Genomic DNA, 22008 nt, shown 5'->3' on the forward strand with positions numbered 1-22008 from the left:
TCCAAAATAACCAGAGCAAAATGGGCTGGAGGTGTGGCTCACGGGTAAAGCACCTGCCTTACAAGCTCAAAGCCCTGAATTCAAACCCCAGCACCTCACCACCCCCCCAAACACAAAATTCAAACATATGAATAAATTACTGCAAAGAAAAATAACCAACTATAGACAAGGGCTACTTGTAGAAAGGGGGAATTTACCATGTATGCCTGAATTTTTCTTGATTCTTTCATAATACATTCATGAATTAGTGTCACTTAAAAATACAGCATGAGACTAGAGGTGTGGCTCAAACGGTAAAGTGCCTGGTGCCTACTTTGCAAGTGTGAAGCCCTGAGTTCAAACCCCAGTCCCACCAAAACAACCAACCAACCAAACAAAAAAATGCAAAATAAGTATGAAGGTCTATAGTTCACACCAGGCGCAGTAGCTCATGCCTATAATCCTAGCTACCTGGGAGGCTGAGATCAGGAGGATTGTGGTTGTAGTTTGAGGTCAGCCTGGGCAAAACAATTCTTGAGACCCCATCTCAACAGAAAAAGTGGGCACAGTGGCACATGCTTATTGTCCCAGCTAGAGCAGAAGGGTAAAACAGAGGAGGATCGCAGTCCAGGCCAGTCAGAGAATAAAGCAAGCTCTTGTGTCAAAAATAACCAGAGATAAAAGGGCTAGATGGTTGACTCAAGAGGTATAAGCGCAAGGCCCTAAGTTCAACCCTCAGTACTGTCAGAACAATAAATAAATGAATAAATAAATAAAAAGACTATTCTTCTATTTGGAATTAAATTATTAAGTTATTAAATGTACCTTAAACTAATACCTTGAAAGGAACAATAGAAGCCTGTACTAGTAGTAAGGACCAGCAGTGTACACCTTCTCTGATGGTTGAATTATGTCCTGTCATGTGACACAACTGGGTCAGCCAAAAAGCACTCCACATAGCATTTTGGGTAGTATAAATAGAATTACTACAAGAGTATTCAAATTGGAGACTGGCTAAGGAAGACAACACTCACAGGCATTTCCTTAGGAGCTGTGTCAGGCCCTCATTGAAGGAAGTGACACAATCTGCCTGCATACTAAAATAGTAACTTTCGTGAAGGAAACGCAGCAAAAGTCACATCCTTCTGGAAATAATGCCTGTTCCCTTCCCCTCCCCATAAAAAGGAATTAGTTGTCAGAAAAAGTATTATGTAATAAGAAACATGACATAATTTTAGTTTAAAAAAAAAAAAAACTAGATTCCTCCTGTTCCACCTCAACCCAACATTTACCTTAAATTAACGCAAAAACTTTAAGTGGTATCAAAGTTGACATTTCAAATACATAGTTTACCCCAATTGTCATCCTCAGGAAAAGCTAAAGGCCAGCAGCTATACATACATTGTATATTAGTCTTATTTTTAAAAGAATTTATCTGACACTTACTGAAGGTCTTACAGATGTCAGAAACAGCTTTGAAGACTCTATCAGAGAAGTTCACCTTCACCTTCACATACTTCATGTTGGGGAGCTGCAGGCGGAGTAGCTTGTGCTGGGGGGTGAACTGCAGTCTGGCATCGGCCTGGATCCCGTACTTATCCAAGGTCCAGTGTGTCTTAAGCAGCCACGTTCTCTTCTTTTCCCACCACAGAGCATGGTCAGACCAATCTTTTTTTACATCTATAACAAGAAAACAATACAGAGGTAAAACACTTAAAAATCACCAAGATTACCTGGAGAGAAATTAAACACAAAAAACTAAACTGTGTATTAATATAAACAACAGATAGTAAGTGCTTGTTATGTGACAGGTACGAAAGAAACGCAAACTGCTGAGAAAACACATGCTCTGCCCTTCAAAGCTACAGGGCACCTCTCAAGTTAACTAAGAATGCTTCAGTCAAAGACACAGTGGATGACAGACAAACAGAACCTTGGGAGCTAGAACAGGAAGGTTAATAATCAAATGGAGCTGGTGGCTTTGGAGCTCAGCTTTGAAGTATTCTGATGATATGAAGTTGCAGAAAGGTATTAAGGTAGGGAAAGTGGAGAGAAGAACCAAAGAGAACAAAACCCAACATTCTAGGTGATGAGGAGAAGCCCAAAAAGAGAACATCCATGAGTAGCATGGAGAGAGAGCTCTAAAAATAAAAAGCTACATCCCAACCATGTTGTCCTAAATACATCCCAAGAAAAGTAACTTACAAAGTCACACTGTCCAAGTATTTTCCCTGAACATATTTTGGTACAAGTATAACAGAACACATTAGTATCTATTAAACAAACCATTTAATAGCTTTATGCAATTAAAATAATTGAATCAAATACTAAAAGCAATGTAATTCACAGAAGATTTGACTATCTTCAGTAAGGCTGATCATAATGATCAATTTGTAGCAATAAATTACAAAACTAACTTTAGCTAGTATTTAAAGCAGTAGTAAAGCTCACTGGATTAATTATGTTAAACTTATTAAGTGTCAAAAAAGGGAGAAGTGGTATTTTAAAAAGAGAAAGGGAAAGGGAAGGGAAAGGAAAGAAAAACACAGCCAAAGTCTTCCTGGAGAAAAGGTATGTGTGTGTGGCGCGGGGGGGAATCTTAGAGAAAAACTTTCTGGCAAAAGTTAAAACCATCACCATACTTCTGACATAAAGCTCATTTAATATAATTATGCCTCCAAAAGAGATTATCAACTTTAAGACATTTAAAAGTATGTACTAATCTGGAACTTACACACACACACACACACACACACACACACACACAGTTGGGTACCTTTAAGTAAAAATTTGAATTTCCAATTGATTATGCACCCTACAATTGCTTGGGTTTTCTTCCTTTTTTTGTTCTTTCCCTAGAAACACTTTCTATAATGGTAAATTTTAACTTGATATAATTGAATTTCTCATTATGGTAGAAACACATAACTAGAAAGACTTTCAATTCCCCAGGTGATTTAAAAAAAAAGGATTTTTGAGCCAGGAATAAAGTGGCTCACACCTGCAATCCTAGCTATTTGGGAGGCTGAGATCAGGAGGATCAGGTTGAAGGCCAGCCCCAGCAACTAGTTCTCGAGATCCAATTTCCAAAATGACCAGAGCAAAATGGACTGGAGGTGTGGCTCAAGCAGCAGAGTGCCTGCTTTGCAAGTGGGAAGCTCTGAATTCAAATCCCAGTCCCACCAAAAAAGTATTTTAATCAGCAAGTACTTTTAATGAGAAAATTATAGTTACTTCTGATTATACTAGCATTTGAAATTTCAGTATTAGTTCTGTTGTAGGAAAGTCTAGCCAATTATGTTATTAGAGGTGTGGCTGCAAAAAACACCCATGTAACTGCTATTTATAACTGCTTATTTTGTTTGTTTTCTGCAACACTGAGATTTGAGCTCAGGGCCTCACACCTGCTAGGCAGGACTCTACTACTTGAGCCACTCCATCAGCCCATATTTGTGATACTTAAGTAAATAGTACCCTGCATCTTAAATTGTTTTCCAGCACAGAATTTGTCAACTAACTAGAAATAATGAATTCTGATCTAGCTTATAGAAGACAGCCAAGGTTGGAACCTCTTCATATGTAACCAAGTAAAAGGTCACACACATTATTTTTCTCTTCAGGAACACAGAATCAAGTGCAGAAAAAGGTAATTTGCAAAGAATGATGGTAACCAAGCAGAGTAAGGCTGAGCTGAATGAATTGTCCATAGGTAGTATGTAATTCTTTCTTTCCCACACTTCCATCCAGTCACTTCTGCTATACTCTAGTGTCAATGTCACCATTAATGAAACTGCTTAATTCATTTCAAATGGGCAAAGAAAGGAGGGAAAGAGCTGTACTAGTAATAAAAGTCAGAGTTCAAAAGCACTGATTTATATCATTTGCATTCCCCCAAAAGACAACCCTGAGATAAGAACGTGGGTATAAGTAGCTTATTTGAGGGGTGGGAGAAATACCAGGAAGCACACTTGAAACTACTGGAGTGAGACACTGAAGGGCGAAAGACAGGCAACTGAGGTTCATTAAGTGCTGTGGACACCTGGTGTTCAGCCCTTCTGAGGAACCAGGTAGACCATGTCTTAGAATTAACCCACTAAGGAAACAGAAAGCTGTTAAGTGTTGCTCCTGGAGCCATTCCATTCCTAGCACTTCCTGGCTGCCACAGGCAGGGCAGGCAGCCCTCAGAAATCCTGAGGCAGAGGAAAAAGAAGTCAGCTGAATGTTAGGGATCTGTCGAACTGTGGAGAGAGAGGGTCCTCAAAAGCACCTGTTACAAGCTTGAAAGAAATGCTTACTTAAAAAAAAAAAGCAGTTGTTTTACAGTAGTAGCAGGGGAGAAGCAATGCCTTTACAGTATTGTTATGTCTTTACAACATAACAAACGACAGACTCCAACAACTGGTCAGTCCGGCAACGGATGTTAAACACAGAAACACAGCGGCAAACACTGAGCTGATAATGAGCTCTTTGAAATAAAAGTTACAAGTAAGTTTTGACCAAGAGGCAACTTGTTGCCAACCACAGAAGTCAGTTTGCAGTATGGAAGGATGACTGGCCAAGAACTGGATTTCTCAAATCAAACGTCAATGGATGGCACTGCTGTGAGCTGAGGGTTGGCACACTATGAATGCCAAGGATCAAAGCTGCCTCTGCCTATCTTTTTTGTTAAATGGTTGGAGGGTGGGAATAAGAAGAATAGCACTTATGTAGTTTTTTCACATAAAATTCAAATTTCAGGGTCAATAAAGAGCAGGTGGACCATAGACCACTGTCACTCTCATCTGTTCAGATACTGGCTGTGACCACTTCTGCATTACACCATCACACAGTCCTGACAGAGACCCTGTCGCCCTCGATGCCCCAAATATCTACTAACTGGACTTCTACAAAAAATGTTCTCTGCCGTAAGCGGTGTTATTTTGGATTTAATCAGATAATGATATAATAAAATGTCAACTTTCTACCAATTAGGTTTCAGACTGACCTCAGAAGCAAACTTACCTGATGCCCATTTTTTCCTTTTTCAGTCTCCTCTCCCATGAGATGTGTGATGTGCCTACATCTCACCAACATCTCTGGACTTACCCTCAAACTGAACCTGTTTTGGTTTGTAAATAGCTATCTATATTTTGTGGTGTTTTTGGGAGGTGTCTGGGAGGAGGGTATAGGCTGGTATCTCCTACCCTCCTCCCAAGTGATACCTCTTAAACCAAGTATGTCAGGATCTCTAGGTGCGGGTCTAGAAACTGTTTTTAAGAGGGGTGATTTGTGTTTCAAAATCTTCACTAACAATTTTAAAGAACTGCAATAGCAGGTGTACAAGAGTGTACAAAAGTAAAACAGACTATACAAGAAAGTCAAGGGTACTAGAAATGATGAACACTTGAATGACAATTGTTGGGTGGTAAGGAAGTAGAAGTAAGGAATACAGACAACTTTTCCTGTATATTTTGCAATAATGGGAAGCAGAATAATGGACAGAAAGGAGAAGCAGATTCAAGGAGTATTTTTCATCTTGTTTTTATAAAGGGAAAGCCATTATAGCATTATCTTAACACTGACTGGAATGATACCATAAAGCTCAAAACACATGTTTTTGTTGGCAGTACTGGGGTTTGAACTCAGGGCTCATGCTTGCTAGGCAGGCGCTCTACCACTTGAGCCACTCCACCAGCCTTTCAGAACACATTTAGTACTATTTCCACATCAAGTTCCACAATTGGCTATACTTAAGAATTAACAAATATATCTATTCTATTCAGTAGCAGCAAAACCAAATTTTATAACCTGATGGAAATTCTGAGAAAAATGATGGTGTACCAGTTAAGAAGCGAGTAGGCAAGCATGAAAGCCAACAGCCCATCACAAAGCACTTAACGGGACAACTGGGGGCAGGGATATACGTTTAAAGTAATTGGTCTCAATGCAGCAGCTCTTGAAAGCACCGACATGGTCTAGTATATTACAGTACAGCAAGTTAAACCCCAACACATCATGCGACTATAACTTGGATAGCCCACCAGTGACAGAATAGGTTTCTATACATATTCAAGTATTCCTCTAACTAAAGACTGACAAGAAGCATTACAACATTATGATGACTTTAAAAGGAAAACGGATGTCTGTAAGAATAAATAAATAAATGGCAAGCAAAAGAGTATGTTATTGGATCAGTAAAAAGAACGGTTTATTTTTTTTGGGAAAACCTTTTCTATTCTCCTAACTCTCCTTCATACCCTAATCTTGACTCCAGACCATGTTCTAAATGAACGTTTCTGCTTTTCAGAACAGCAGGCTTGGAGTTTCAAACATAACACTGTATGACTGAATGCAATACGCACACACACATTCAGCATTCAGCCTGGCACTTGGCCTGCACCAGCACCACCACAGCAGACTCACTCAGCATTACAAAACCACTGAGGATGACCACACTCAATGATTTTCAGTTACCTCCAGGTAGAGTGCAATTTTCTTTTATTTGGTATGCTGTGTTTCAAGTTTTTTTATTTTACATTTTCAGAAGCAACCTACCACAAATGCAAACTTTCTTGAAAGAAAGAAAGAAAGAAAGAAAGAGAAAGAAAGAAGAAAACAGCTATACTATTAGGATGGGTTTTGTTTTTTTGTTTTTTTTTTGCAGTACTGGAGTTTGATCTCAGGGCTTTGTGCTTACTAGGCAGGTGCTCTACCACTTGAACCATGCCCCAGTCCAAAGTCATTGTTTATTTTCCTTCTTTGGGGGCAGAAATGAAGGGATTTCATGACTTATTTATAAATTTAGCATGTTTAATAAACTTAGAGGAGTATTACTTCAATTTTACTTCAATGCACCTGCCAAAGACCTTTTATAAAAAATTCCAATATGTTAATTCCTTAAAACATTCTGCCAGGATTCTGGAAGGAATTATTCCTGTGTCCCTCCCTTATTTAATAGATCCAATCACACTGTACTGTGTGGCACATAATATCTTACAGGTACTCAAACTCTTACCATTAAAATTGCAAACTTCTAAAGCATTAACTGAATCAATAAAAATCTCCTCCCTTGACAGCAACAGAATGCTCCTCAAATTCAGGAAGGGGCTGTATATTTATTTTACAAAGATACCATCTGTGTGTTCTGAAGACCAGAAGGCTTAGGGTTTCATCAGTGGAGGCTGAGTATACAAATATTACTTATTCTACCAAATAGCTTTTTTTAGGCAAATCCAGACAAAAAAGTTTGTGAGACCCATCTCAACAGAAAAAAGCTAGGTGTGGTGGCAAGTGCCTATCATTTTAGCTACAGCAAGAAGCCTAAAATAAGAGGACAGTGTTTCAGGTCAGCCTCAGCAAAAAGCAAGACCTTATCTCCAAAATAACCAGAGCAAAAAGGGCTGGGAACCCTTTTTAACCCAATCCATTTTTTTTCAGTACTTCATTTGAACACAGGGCCTACACCTTAAGCCATTCCACCAGCCCTTTTTTGTTTTTCTAGATAGGTTTTCTTCAACTATTTTGCCCAGGTTGGTTTCGAACTGAAATCTGCCTGATCTCTGCCTCCTGAGTAGCTACGATTACAGACATGAGACACCAAGTGCCCGGCTTAATCTAATCTTTAAATCTTTGAAAATGGTTTTCTCTCTCCACATTGTATTTTACTTCCTCCTCTCCCTTGGTTCTTCTTTCTACCCAAGTACTATGGAGTCTACCTTGTAAGTGGTGGCTCTCCTCTTACACCACATGAATTTAAGTCCTCAACTTCTTTCATCCAGACTACTAGAATCTCATTTTTTTTTTTTTTATAAGAACGACATACCGTTTTTGCTAGTTTGGGATAAAGACAGCTATACAGAGAGATTCCTAGCGTTGCTTCTATGCACTTGTGTATGAACCCACATTGGTTCATTTCTACCAAACCTCTTTACAACTTCCTGGTCCCCTTCCCATAGTGGCCTCTGCCAATTTAAGATTAGTTTATTTGCTCCTCAACAGGGAGCACATCAACTACCTTCAAGTTTTAGGTTTCCTTTCTTTTCCCTATTTCTCCCATGTGCACTCATCCCTTAGTGTGTGACCCATGTCCAGTAATTTACTGCGTTTGTTTTGGGTCTATAATCTGCATATGAGGGAGAACATGTGATTTTTGACTTTCTGTGCCTGGCAAACTTCACTTAAGATGATGTTCTCCAGTTCTATCCACTTACTTGTGAATGACAAAATTTCATTCTTCTGTGTGGCTAAGTAAAATCCCATTGTGTATAAATACATTTGCTTGATACATTTGTCCACTGTGGGGCATCTTGGCTGTTTCCATAGTTTGGCTATTGTAAATAGTGCTGCAATAAACATGGGTGTGCAGGTGCTTTTGTAGTAACCTGAGTCACATTCCTTCTGGTATATCCCTAGGAGTGGGATTGCCGGATTGTATGGAAGATCTATGTTTAGTTTTTTAAAGAGCCTCTACATTGTTTTCCAAAGTGGTTGTACTAGCTTACATTCCCACCAGCAGTGTATGAGAGTTCTTTTATCCACACATCCTTGTCAGCATTTGTTGGTGGTGGTGTTCTAGATTATAGCCATAGAACCCAATCTTTGTAACACTATCTTAGTTATCTTTTAAAATACAAATTTGATCATTTTACTTCTCTAATGAAAAACTTTCTATCCAGGCTCCTATGGCTCACACCCATAATCCTAGCTACTGAGGAGGCAGAGATCAGGAGGATCTTGGTTTGAAGCTAGTTTGGGCAAATAGTTCATAAGACCCTATCTCAAAAATACCCATCACAGGGCTGGCGGAGTGGCTCAAGTGGTAGAGTGCTTGCCTAGCAGAGTTCAAAAGCCCAGTGCTGCCAAAAAACAACAATAACAACACAAATATCCATCACAAAACAGGGCTGGTGGAATGACACAAGTGGTAGAGTGCTTGCCTAGCAAGCACAAAGCCCCAGCCCTGACTTCAAATTCCAGTACCACCAAAACAAAATAAAAAACAGCAAAGAAACAAATTTTCCAAGTCTCTGCTGAAGTGTCTCTAACCACTTAATGAGTCACACAAATCTTCACCAGCTGTGTCCCACACTGCCTTTGTCTACGGGGACTCATCATCTGTGGTGCAGCTCATACTCTGGGCTAATATGTGGAACAAATCAGTATTTTGGGTATCCTTGATTTTCCTTCCTCCTTTATCACACTGACAAAATCCTACTGGCAAACCAGCCCAAATGTTATCATTTCTGAGTCTTTGCTGACTCTTGTCAATGAAGCTATGCACAAATAAGTATTCTGAATGATATCACACTTTGTCATAACCGATTGTATGTAACTAACTTCTTCACTAGATTAAGAGTCTTTTATTCATCCTGTACTTCAATGACCAAACCCACGGCCTGACACATGAAATGAAACCAATAAATGTTTGTAATATAAAGGCAACACATAAAGTAACCCTAATAAACTGAAAATTTCTAATTGTTCCATGACAAGTTTTTGTCAAACATTAAAAAACTCTTTGATTATTAATATGTATATGGGAATGGGAAAAAAGTAAAACTAGTGTTCAGTGCACTGACTGTAATATAAAACATTAAAAACATTAAGAAATACTGCTTCTTTGTAAAAACTTTTTGAGAGCACTTTAAATACAGTGCTTGCATAGTTGGGTGCTGTGGTGGATGCCTGTAGTCCCAAACACACAAGAGGCTGAGGCTGCAGAATAGCCTGAATCCAGCCAGGAGTTCAGGATCAGCCTCAAGTAACACAACACCAAAAAGCCCAACTCAAAAAATAAATAAAAATAGTGCTTGCTTTCTCTTCCTATAACTTAGGATTTGGAACAAGCATCTTTTATACCTTGGCAAAATGTTATACTCCTAAGTTTGGATCGACTTCCAACATTTTATCCTTTGCATTTCCAACTTTACGAAGTATTTCTTAAAGCTCTATGCAGGATTTTTTCCAGTGTCACTTCCTCTGGGGCACCTTCATCCTTTTTGTCACAGCACTTTCCTCCTTTATGTCAATACGCTTGCCCTAAATTCCTTTGGCTGCCTATGTAGAGTCTCATAAATGGTACCTGGGTTCCCAGAATGTACTTTCCATTTTTTTTAACATATTAGTGGGTGACAAAGAGGCAACACAAATACACACTTTGCTGTCTCTGCGTGAGCTGTGTAACATGTGCGGTGGCCAATCACAGAAAGACATGAAGTAACACGTCTGGTTGTGGTCATGATGTGTATCTGTTATTTACAGAGTGGTCTGTGGAATGAGGGCTGGCAGCAAAGTTTGTACTGTGTGCCATTACCCACAGTTTACACAGGAGTAATGAAAACGTGAGCTATGCTGTTGGACAAATGGTGTGCGTTAAGCTGTGGTGACTGAAATGTGCACACCGAGTGTGCAGGGCAGTGTTTCTAAAAATCTGTGTTAAAATGTGCTAAAATGTTTTTAATCTATTAGCAGAAGCATGGACTTCTTCAAAGTTTATATATCATTCAAACCGCCAACAGAGTCAATTAAAGTACCCCACTGAAGTGCAGTTTAAGAATTTATTTTTACATTAGGCTTCAATGGCTAACCAATGCAGACATTGCCCAACTATGGAAAGCACTTAGAAACTGCTATGAATGTTTGTATCCCTTCAAATTCATACGCTGAAACTCCAGACCCCAATGTGATGGTATCTGGAGATAAGGCTTGAGGGAGGCAATCAGGTTACAGAGGGCCGAGCCCTCCTGCAGGGATTAATGCCCTCAGAGGAGACAAGAGAGCCAGGACCCCCTCCCATGTGATGAAACCGGGAATAGGGCCCTCACCAGAAAGAAACCAGGCTGGCACCCTGATGGGGGACTTCCCAGTCTCCAGATTTGTAAGAAATCACTATTTATTTTTTAAGCCATCCAGGTTACAATATTCGATAACGGCCTACAGAGACTAAAATAGAAATGAAACTTCTAATGTAAAGTGACAAGTTATTTCTTCTGCACTACTAACTGATTAAAAATTTGGGAATTCACTCTTCAAAACAAAATAAAAGGGCTGGATGTGTGGCTCAAGAGGTAGAGCACCTATGTGGCAAGCATGAGGCCAAGTTCAAACCCCAGTTCTGCCCCTCCCACATACAAAAAAGCTATAAAAGCAAAATAAAAGCTGGGCATAGTAGTTCACTTCTGTAATATCAGCACGAAGGAGGCTGAGGCAGAAGGATCAAGAATTCAAAGCCAGTAGCTCACATCTGTAATCCTAGCTACTCAGGAGGCAGAGATCAGAAGGATCGTGGTTCAAAGCCAGCCTGGGCAAATAGTCCGAGAGACTCTTATTTCAAAAAAACACTTCACAAAAAAGGGTTGGTGGAGTGGTTCAAGGTAGAGGCTCTGGGTTCAAGCCCCAGTACTGCAAAAATAATACAAAAATTTGAAGCCAGGCTAGGCTACATAGTGAGCTCCAGGCCAGCCTGGCTACATAGTAAGACCCGTCTTAAAATTTAAAAATAAATAAATAAATAATCTAAGTTTACAAACTGCCTTTTGAAGTTACGAATTCAAAATAATAACATCTATTAATTTCAACATATTATTTGAAGCTACAACAATATGCTAATTGAAAGTAGCTAAGAAGTTTTCTTAGATAACGACAGCCATGCATACCATTAGACTGCACTCAAGCAGACAGTACACAATTATCCAATTTCAGAAGATGGGAAACTTTCTTTTTTTTGGAGGGTGTACGTACTGGGGTTTCAACCCAGGGCCTCACACTTGCCAGGTTATTCTACCATTTGAGCCAATGGCCCCAGCCCATTATGCGTCTTCCAATAGAATCTAGCTTTTATTCCCAGGCCAGCCTGGACCGCCATCCTCCTATTTACTCCTCCCGAGAAGCTGGGACAACAGATGCACAACACCGTGCTCAATAACTGTCCGGGCTGGCTGTAGAACCAGAATTCTCATCTCTTCCTCTGAAGTGGCTAGGATTATGGTGTGAATCACTGTGCCTGGCTTATGGTATGTAACTATCTATCCAATCCTGAAGGCTTACTGCTAATTTGGTATAACCTGGCTTTGTTTCTAGAAAGCAGGGCTCAGAGTCCATGCAATATACATGTCTGGCAAACTCTAAAAGAGAAGGTTAAATTTACCAGAAGTATGGATTTGTCATTTAAAGGAGATCAAAGGCATTAGCTATTCTACGTTCAAAAGATAAGTCATTTAGTAAGAATATTTTATTGGCTTTGACATTTTAAATTTCTCTCAGAAAATATCCATACCTTCAGGTCTGAGCTTAAAAGTCATTTCCCTTCAGAAATCCTTTCCTATATACTAGGTCATGTTCTCCAGTACATACTTCCTTAACTACCTAACACTCATCACATTACAGCATTTACTATTTACATTCTGTCTTTCCCCTAAGATTGCGAGTTGAATGAGGGTAAAGAATGAGTTAATTTTGTTCACTCCAGATGTTCTTATTCAAAAACATTAAGTGGGGGAGTGAAAGACCAAAGGTTTGAGAATGTCAGTTTACACTTACTTAACTGAATTTTCTTTCTCTAAGTTTATCTCCTACTTCTCCAAGTTAGTCTGCAGTGCACCATAAATGCTGCAATGCCGACCCAGAATGCTTTTCCTAGTAACTTTTGTGATCTGGCCCTCTTCAAAGAAGCAGTCATTCACAACTAAATCTCCATCACCTTCATGTTCTCAAGTGCAAATTATTTGCCATTTGTGAACCAGGTATCAACTCAAAGCAATCTTCTATTTTCATTTGTTAGAAATCTGTTCACATTGAGAACATTCTCATATTGAGAATGTGGGTAATACTGCATTACCTACAATAATGCCTGGCCCTCCACAAATATTTGCTGCTGCTGCTGCTAGTGAGGTCAAGTTCATGTAGCTCTTATCGTCATACAATCTCATGCTATATACAACTACAACCTAAAAATACAGCCTGAGTATAGATTTTGCTTATGCAGAATGTGTTCACACCAATGTCCATCTCATCCTAAGGACCCTCTTTGCTATTCTAAGTTCTTTAAGACATTTATTCTCCAAATTCATGAGGTAAGATACTTAATATTGGGATGTCCTCAGCCCAAAAGGATCCTCAAGAAAACCATTTGGGGTTTAGCTCTGTATGGTTCTATCTACAGGGCATTCTAGAGAAGGTTTGCAGAAGCTGAGGTTGAGAGCTGGCTAATGACAAAGGAACACAAGGGAACTTTTGGGGGTTGTAGTTCTTTCTTCCTCTTAATTGTGGTAGTTTTACATAACCAGGTAATTTGTCAAAACACAGAACATTATGTTAAAAAGGATTACTTTTACTACATGTAAATTATATCTCAATAAGCTTAACATTAAGAATAACACTGACAGGGAAAAAGTAAGCAATAATTATGCAAATAATTTGTTAAGAACAAATTATGGTTGGGCACCGGTGGCTCATGCCTATAGCTGTAGCTACTCAGGAGGCAGAGATCAGGAGGACCATAGTTCAAAGCCAGCTTGAGGCAAATAGTTCAAGAGACTCAACTGGAAAAAAACTATCACAAAAAAGGGCTGGTGGACTGGCTCAAGGTGCAGGCCCTGAGTTCAAGCCCCAGTACTGCAAAAAAAAAATAGTAATAATAATTATATAACTGCTACTACGTGCCAAGAACTGTTCTAGGTGTTTACACATGTATATGTATTTAACTCTCACAACTACCTTATGAGGTAAGTATATTATTATTCCATTTTACTTCCAAGGCAACTAAGTTAGATGTTACAAAACTTGGCACAAAATCAGGATGCTTAAGGGGAGTGAGGCTTGTATTCTAACTTGAGCAGTCTGGCCTTAGGGAAGGCATTCAGAGATTTCACAACCATTCAACAGAGCTGACGAAAGAAAATCTTCCAAGATTAATCTCTCTGACAAGAGATTAAATATGGAGTTTCTAGTTAAACACTATAATTAAAATTACTTTTAATTACGATTCAAATTTATGTTTTAGGTTTACATACTATTTGAAGGTTAACATTCTTTTCTTTTTGGTGGTACTGGGGCTTGAACTCAGGGCATCACAGTTATTACGCCACTTGAAGGGTAACATTTTATAGACACCTTAGTATAGTCATTCTGGTAACCATCAGAGATTCTGTTAATCCTTTTAACGCCATATTTAGTCAATACATTAACTCTCAGAAATAGATAAGTAAACAAAAGCAAGATTAAATAATCAGGAGAGGTTAGTATAACTTGTCCAAGGTCATATATAACTACTTATATGGCCATGTCTTAGACCAAGTTCTTAACCACCAACCAAGTTTACCTTTTAAGAAGTGTTTGTCTAACTAAATTTACGGAAATACTAAATGTCAGCACAGTTTATCTCTGATTTTGTATAGACTAAATGATAAAATCTGCTTCTAAAACATCTTCATACTTAATTCTTTATAGTATTGTTAGTACTGACAGCACAATAAAATTAAAATATATTTCTAATATGGCAGAAAACAAGTTAATATATTTGGTTTAACTTTTTTTTTTTATTATTCTTATGTGCATACAACACTTGGGTCATTTCTCCCCCCCTGCCCCCACCCCCTCCCATACCACCCACTCTGCCCCCTCCCTCTCTCCCCCACCCCCTCAATACCCGGCAGAAACTATTTTGCCCTTATCTCTAATTTTGTTGTAGAGAGAGTATAAGCCATAATAGGAAGGAACAAGGGTTTTTGCTGGTTGAGATAAGGATAGCTACACAGGGAGTTGACTCACATTAATTTCCTGTGCGTGTGTGTTACCTTCTAGGTTAATTCTTTTTGATCTCACCTTTCCTCTAGTTCCTGGTCCCCTTTTCCTATTGGCCTCAGTTGCTTTTAAGGTATCTGCTTTAGTTTCTCTGCGTTAAGGGCAACAAATGCTAACTAATTTTTTAGTTGTCTTACCTATCCTCACCCCTCCCTTGTGTGCTAAAGCTTTTATCATGTGCTCAAAGTCCAATCCCCTTATTGTGTTTGCCCTTGTTCTAATGTCCACATATGAGGGAGAACATACGATTTTTGGTCTTTTGGGCTTGGTTTAACTTTATAAAAGACATATTCTCAATCTTTTATGAAGGAGCTTTATTTTCTTTTGACAGCACTAGGGTTCAAACTCAGGGCCTCACCCTTGCTAGGTAGGCACTCTTACCACTTGAGCCACTCCCCCAATCCTCAATGTTTTATAAAATACTAATATTTCTCTCACTCAGAGTAAGATTTATAAAATAGCCTAGATTACAATCATCATTATCATCACAGCTCTAACACTTCCCATGTATTAACTAACTTAATTAATCCTTATAGTAAGTGCTATTTTAAGACACATTTCACAGATGAGGAGGCAGAGGCACAGACAGGTAGCAGGTCACAGAGCCCAATGTCATACAGCTTAGTACATGGTATAGTCATGCCTTTGACACAGGTGGGCTGCCCCTCTCTTCTATGTTCCATAGCAAGAGGGTTCTACCACAGCAACAGAATCCATCACCATCTTTCATAAAACTTTTTTAATTGACACAGCAATCATTTGCTTTTTTTTCAAGTTATTTTTAATTTCAAGGGTTAGGAAATTCTAAGTCTGAAACCAGGAACTGCATTAATGAACATTAAGCTGGGAAGCATTTATCCAAGAGACAATTTCATCTACAATCAATGCTGGCACTTTACTGGTATTTTATTCATAACTGAGTGTCCATGAAGAAAAAGGTATCAAAACATCATTACATTATCTTTAAAATACGTGTTATATTTTGAAGTTACAGCATGGCATAAAAATAAGATAAAAGCTGAGAAAAGACTGCCTGCAGATTTTAAAGCAGATGTCACCTCCTCGGGGCTGGTGCTTATCAGGTCAATAGCTTGCTAGGTGTGTAAGGGCTGCCCAACAAAGCACTGATGTTGGCTGGGCCTTATATACCTATGTAGTTAGGCAAGTCTGAAACCTGAATCCTGAAAGGAAATCCAAATGGAAACCTCACATTTTAATCATTTACTGATTATCTAATTCATGTAAAAGCAGAATTATAGAAACTGGGAGAAAAATACCAGAAGATACCATTTTAATCTAACTTTTAAAATATCTTATAAACTAATTCTAGGTAAGCCACTTTGAATGCATGTAATATTCTCCAAGAAGGAAAGTAGGCTACAATTTGGATACTGAATTATATTTATAACAGTACTGTTGCAGCTATCTTTATTTAAATTTAGTTTTAGATACTGTTTTGATATAGTTTATAGAGAACTATTATATTTAAAAAGCAATCTTCTAAGAATTCTAACATTACGCTTTACAAAGGGAAAGGAACAAACTTCAAACAAACAAAACATCCCACACATTCACACACACAACAGCTATTAAGTGTGCATGACCAAGATTTGGAGTCAGATTTACCTAATTCTTTCTACAGCATTAAACCCAGACATTTGTCTTTGCTTATTCAAAGATGGTTCACTATAGGTCCATTTTTATGACTGAAATTTCTAAAACTAAGTTTTCAGTGGAATCAATAAACAGGACTGCTATAAAGATTAAAAACATTTAAAATTTGAAATTATAGCAATGCTTTAAACCGGTATATTGCAATTATTTAAATTGGTACAATGTAGCTGGGTGTTGGTGGCTCACGTCTGTAATCATAGTTACTCAGGGGGCAGAGACAGGAGGATCATGGTTCGAAGACAGCCCACACAAATAGTTTGCAAGACCCTCTTTCAAAAATACCCATCACAAAAAAAGGTTGGTGGAGTGGCTCAAGGTGAAGGCCCTGAGTTTAAGTCCCAGTACTGCAAAAATTATAAATAAGTAAATTGGTGTTTCCAATTTAATTTCCAATGTAATTGGTGTTTCCTTTTGTTACAGCCTTTACTATACACTACTGTACTTTAGGTATTCTTCTTTTAGTACATAAAAATAAATAAGCTATAATATTTACAGGCCAGGACAAAATCTTTTACATCTTTAAGTCTTATATATGATAATTTTCAAAAAGAAAGCTCAAACTAGGAAAGAAAAAATTGAGAAAATGGGTTGCATCAAAATGAAGAGCTTCTGCTTTGACCTTTCCTAGTCAGCGTGGGGTCTGGTGCTATCCAAGCATGGGTCCCGTCTGGATGCTTCAAAGCATTATTTAACCTGTCTGGGTCTCCACAAAGCCCTACAATACCCGGGTTTATCAGAGATTTGGGTAGGAATGGGGTTGATATGCTACATCATTTATAAAATCAGGAGAACTGATAAAAGTAGTAAAGGTTTGAAAGGTTAGGGTCCTGCACTTGCTCATGGTCATCAGTCCACTGTGATTTAACATCAGTCCACCTGTAAGTAAGCAAGTTTTGTTAGATGGGAACATCACTGCACACTTGTGAAGTACCATTTACTATGTGGCATGAATAAATATCTGTGAGATGAAAAAAATTTAAAAAGTGAAAAGACAAGTTATATAGTGGGAGTACAAAACAGAAGTGACAAACAACTTGTGTCTAGAATACATAAAAAACTCTTGAAACTCAAGCCTGAAGTACATAGCTCAAGTGGCAGAACTCCTGGCTAGCAACAGCAAGCATGAAGCCCTGAGTTCAAAACCCAATACTATTTAAAAAAAAAAAACTTATAAAAGTCAACACGAAAGCATACACAATTTTTTGTAAAAGGCTAAAGAAGATATTTAATCAAAGAAGGTACACAATGGCAAGTAAGCTCCTGAAAAGCAACCTGAAATCATTATTCATTAGAGAAATACAAATCAAATCACAAGATACTGCTAGTTAGTTACTAGAATGGCTAAAATTAAAACAACAAAAACCCTGACAATACTGAGTGCTGTTTATTCCTCTCCCCTTCCTTTTCTTTCCCCACCTTCCCTCCATCCTCCTCCGCCTCCCCCCCCCCCCCCCAGTTAATGGTGCTGGAGATTGAACCTAGCCTACTGGAATTCTCACACAGTACTGACAAGAATGTAAGATGATGTGCTCACTCTGAAAAAGTCTGGCAGTCTCTCATAACTTTCAGCACATACTTTGGGTCCTAGCTAGCATAGCTATCCAAGGGAAATGAAAATGTATGTTCATACAAATGATTATGGCAGCCTTATTCATAATCTCCAAAAGCTGGAAACAACCCAAACATCCTTCAATTACTGAATGGAGTAGTACACTTCATTTAATGTAAGCTATACCACTCAGTAATAAAGACTATTGATAAAGGCAGCTAAAATGTTTCCTATGTCAGTTAAGTGAAAGAAACCAGAATCAAAAAAGCTCAATTCTGTGTGGTTCTATGTACAAGGTATTGTAGAGAAGGTTTGCAGATGTTGAGGTTGAAAGCTGGGTTAATGACAAAGGAACACAAGGAAACTTTTTGGGGTTTGTAGAAGTTCTACCTCTTAATTGTTTTACATGACTGGGTGAATCTGTCAAAACTCAGAACGTTATGTTAAAACAGATTACTTTTACATGTAAATTAAACCTAGATGAGCTTAACATTAAGAAAAACATTAACAGGAAAAAGTATGCAACAATTATGTAAATAATTTATTAAGAATGAATTATGGCCAGGCACTGGTGGCTCACGCCTGTAATCCTAGCTACTCAGTAGGCAGAGATCAGGAAGATCACAGTTTGAAGCCAGCCCAGGCAAATAGTTCCAAAGACCCTATCTGGAAAAACCCTTCAGAAAAAAGGACTGGTGGAGTAACTCAAGGTGTAGGCCCCAGTACCGTGGGTACACACCCACGGAGTGTAGTTCCAAGGAGTTCCAAGGAGGCTGCTGTTGAGAAAAAGTTACATATGCCCAGAATGTGTGTGAGAGCTTAACACTGTGCTGAGGATGCTTGATTAATTTTTCCCATGACGCCACCCAATTTCTGCTAATGACAGGATACCTTCCAACACATCTCAGATTTTCACTTGATCACTTCAATCAAGCACACTCAGTTTTACCTTGCTTTTTGGGACCATTTACTGTTTGGGGAGGTATACTGGATTTTCACAAAATTGAGGCAGGGAAACACTCAGCAGAGCACACAACAGTGTAAACACAACTGATGCTAAGATGGACTGATGAAGACCTCTGCATCCACTGAGTTGTGGAACATGCACAGGAATTTAAAACGTGTTTTTGAAATTCCTTTGATTTTTTTTACATTTATTTTTTATTTTGACTGCTTTGGTCAAAATCATGTGTAATAAATCCACGAATAAGGCAGACTTACTTATAATGGATATAAATTTATAATCACAAATCCAAGTGCAAGTCATATCGCTTAATTTAAAAATAAAAGTACTTTAAGATATTTTTCAGAATACTTGTTTACTTCACACTGGGCACATACACCACTTTTAATGACCTTAGCATTAATTTTATTTTCATAAAATAATTATGTAAGAAGTACTATACATTTACTGGGTGTGTGGCTCAGTGGGAGATGCTTGCCTGACATTTATGAGGCTCTAGGTTTGGTCCTTGGTACTGTCAAAGAAACGGTAAAACCACAAAAATACACACAAAAAGCCCTGCATACATTTAGAGCACAGTTCCTGTGGGTCATTTCTTACAGTATTTCACTTAGTTTCTAATGCACCAAGAAACAATTTTCTACCATCCTTTGCTAAAAATGAATAAAAAACAGTGCTCTTAATGAACCATATTAAGTACAGAATTCATTTACAACAGAAGCTATCACGGTTATAAATTTTTTAAATCCCTCAAATACCATCATCCACTGATTAGTTCACTGCATTTCAGAAACCATGAGAAAACAGCAGTTGTTACATTATAGAGGCAGGTGTGTGTTTCAAAGTGGTAATGACAGCTATTTTTGTTTTTTAGGGGGTGGGAACACAAAGCAGTCCCAAACTAAATTTCTGAGGAGTACAATTCTTCACTAGTAAAGCTGGAACTTATCAAATATTCTAAAATACATTTTAACTAACTTTCCTCCCCCCACCAAGTTCAATATACTCAGAAACTTTCAGTCTATTGAGAAAGCAGTCACTCTCATTTATATAACACTAAGTTTATATAAAGCACCTTAATATGTATTATCTTATTTAATTCTCACCAAACCCTGTAAGAAATTTTTTCTCCATTTTGTATAAGTCAAAACTCACTCAGAAGGTTGGATGGCTGTTCAAGAATCATACAAACCAGTAAGTGGCATAGCCAGAAGTTGAATTCAAATCTTCTGGCATCCGGCAACAAGCCTTATATACTATTCCATGATTCCACACTTAGTTCTTGAGACCTTATCTTGAAAAAAACCCTTCACAAAAAGGGGTGGTGAAGTGGTTCAAGGTGTAGGTCCTGAGTTCAAGACCCAGTACTGAACAACAGCAACAACAACAAAAGTCAATTCTGTGATGACTAAAAGTGGAACACAATGGAAAAACAACAAAAGGCCATTACTGGGACAAGGTGGAAATTCTTTTTTGGGGTGGGACTGGGGTTTGAACTCAAGGCTTGGTACTTGCAAAGTAGGTACTCTACTGCTTTAGCCATACCTCCCGTTCGTTTTGCTCTGGTTATTTTGGAGATGGGGTCTCCAGAACGATTTTCGCAGGCTGGCCTCAAACGGAGATACTCTTGATCTTAGCCTCTCAAGTAGCTAGAATATAGGCATAAGCCACTGTACCTAGCTGCAAAATTTTAATACAGGTACATTTAGATGATAGTATTGAATCAATGTTAAATTTCACAAATTTAATAACTGAACTGCAATTATATAAGAAGGTCCTTGTTCTCAGGTAATACATATTTATTATTTAGGGGTGAAAGGTTATGATGTCCACAACTTACTCAAATGGCTCCAAAAGATGTGTAAGTTTGTGTCTACAGAGAAATCAAATGTCAAAATGCTAAAAAGTGATCTGAAAGAAGATTAAATGGTATACAGTGAACTATTCTTTAGACTTAGTTTGAAATTTTAAAAACTAAAGAGTTGAGAAGATAAAAAGTAAAATTTTAAGTATTTTTTTTCAAAAGCTTTTAAGACATTTCCACAAGGTCTTTACTAAGTAATTGAATGAAAACAGATATATTCTTTGTAATGTTCCTATAAATAAGTTAACTCCAGTTGTCTTCACACAGTACTTTATTATTTTGAAAATCTGAGTATAAAACACACAGGGAAAAAAAAAGGCAGCAAATACTGTACAATGTATCCAAAGAATGGTTCATGTTTTTATTAGGTGCTATAAGGGCTATGGTAAAATTTATATATTGTCTTTTACTTAGGTATTGTCCTCTACTCAGTTCCTATGGATTACTTCCAGTGTTCAAAACACTGAGTAAACTTGCTATCAATTTAACAAATAGTCAATTAACTTTAATATAATTTTACCATTTTTCCAGCCAACTACAAAGATTTTTAAAAATTTATTATAATCTTAATATACTTCACTATGAATGCAGTGAGGTTGCATTATGCAGACATTTAATTTCCATGAATTCAACTATAAACTCTAGTGGGGGAAAACTGAGGATTTCAGCAGCATGGACTCCATTCCACTAAGTAAGCTTATGTCTTCCCCTGGGAGCTCCAAGCATGAATGTGGCACAGGAGCTGTCCAGTCACACAAACCTCTCTCCTTATGTGAACCCTGCCAAGCTCAGATCCTAGTGGTTAAAAAGTAGTTTTTATGCAACAAAGCCCCTAAAAAAGCCAGCTTCTTTATCTGGTGCACCACTAAATAAAATTATTTTTGGAGTTTCTGGAAGAAAAACTAGCTACTTTGCACTCCTGTGAGATGCAATGAATGCATACTTTATCAAGTTAAGGAATTTTAATGGTAATTTTATTAAAATCTATTTTTCTTGGTCATGTCTGTTAACTTAACTGGATCCCAATATGCAAGTACAATATAAATGGTTTTTTTTTTTCATTATTATGACAAGAATGTATGTAGCTTAAGCAGAGATGGCTTCTTCCAAAAGGCCACATTAAGAAATATTAATTCTCAATTGTTTTAAGTCAACTCCATACAATGCTTTTTAGATATCCCAAGTCCTCCAACTTACTTT

At 37.9% G+C, this 22008-nt stretch overlaps 1 protein-coding gene and 1 pseudogene across 4 annotated transcripts in view; one reads left to right on the forward strand and one right to left on the reverse strand.

Annotated features, from left to right (window-relative positions):
* The window catches only part of Fermt2 (FERM domain containing kindlin 2), a 71326-nt gene that overhangs the window by 44396 nt on the left and 4922 nt on the right, over positions 1–22008 (reverse strand). For all 4 annotated transcript variants that reach the window (XM_020172185.2, XM_074067956.1, XM_020172184.2 and 1 more), the window contains exon 3: positions 1426–1659. In XM_020172185.2, coding sequence (XP_020027774.1) covers positions 1426–1659 — 234 coding nt within the window. The remainder of the gene's footprint in view (positions 1–1425; positions 1660–22008) is intronic.
* Positions 17103–17421, forward strand: LOC141421571 (ATP synthase subunit ATP5MPL, mitochondrial-like; annotated as a pseudogene).

Source organism: Castor canadensis, chromosome 3 (genome assembly GCF_047511655.1).
Source record: "Castor canadensis chromosome 3, mCasCan1.hap1v2, whole genome shotgun sequence".
NCBI lineage: Eukaryota > Metazoa > Chordata > Mammalia > Rodentia > Castoridae > Castor > Castor canadensis.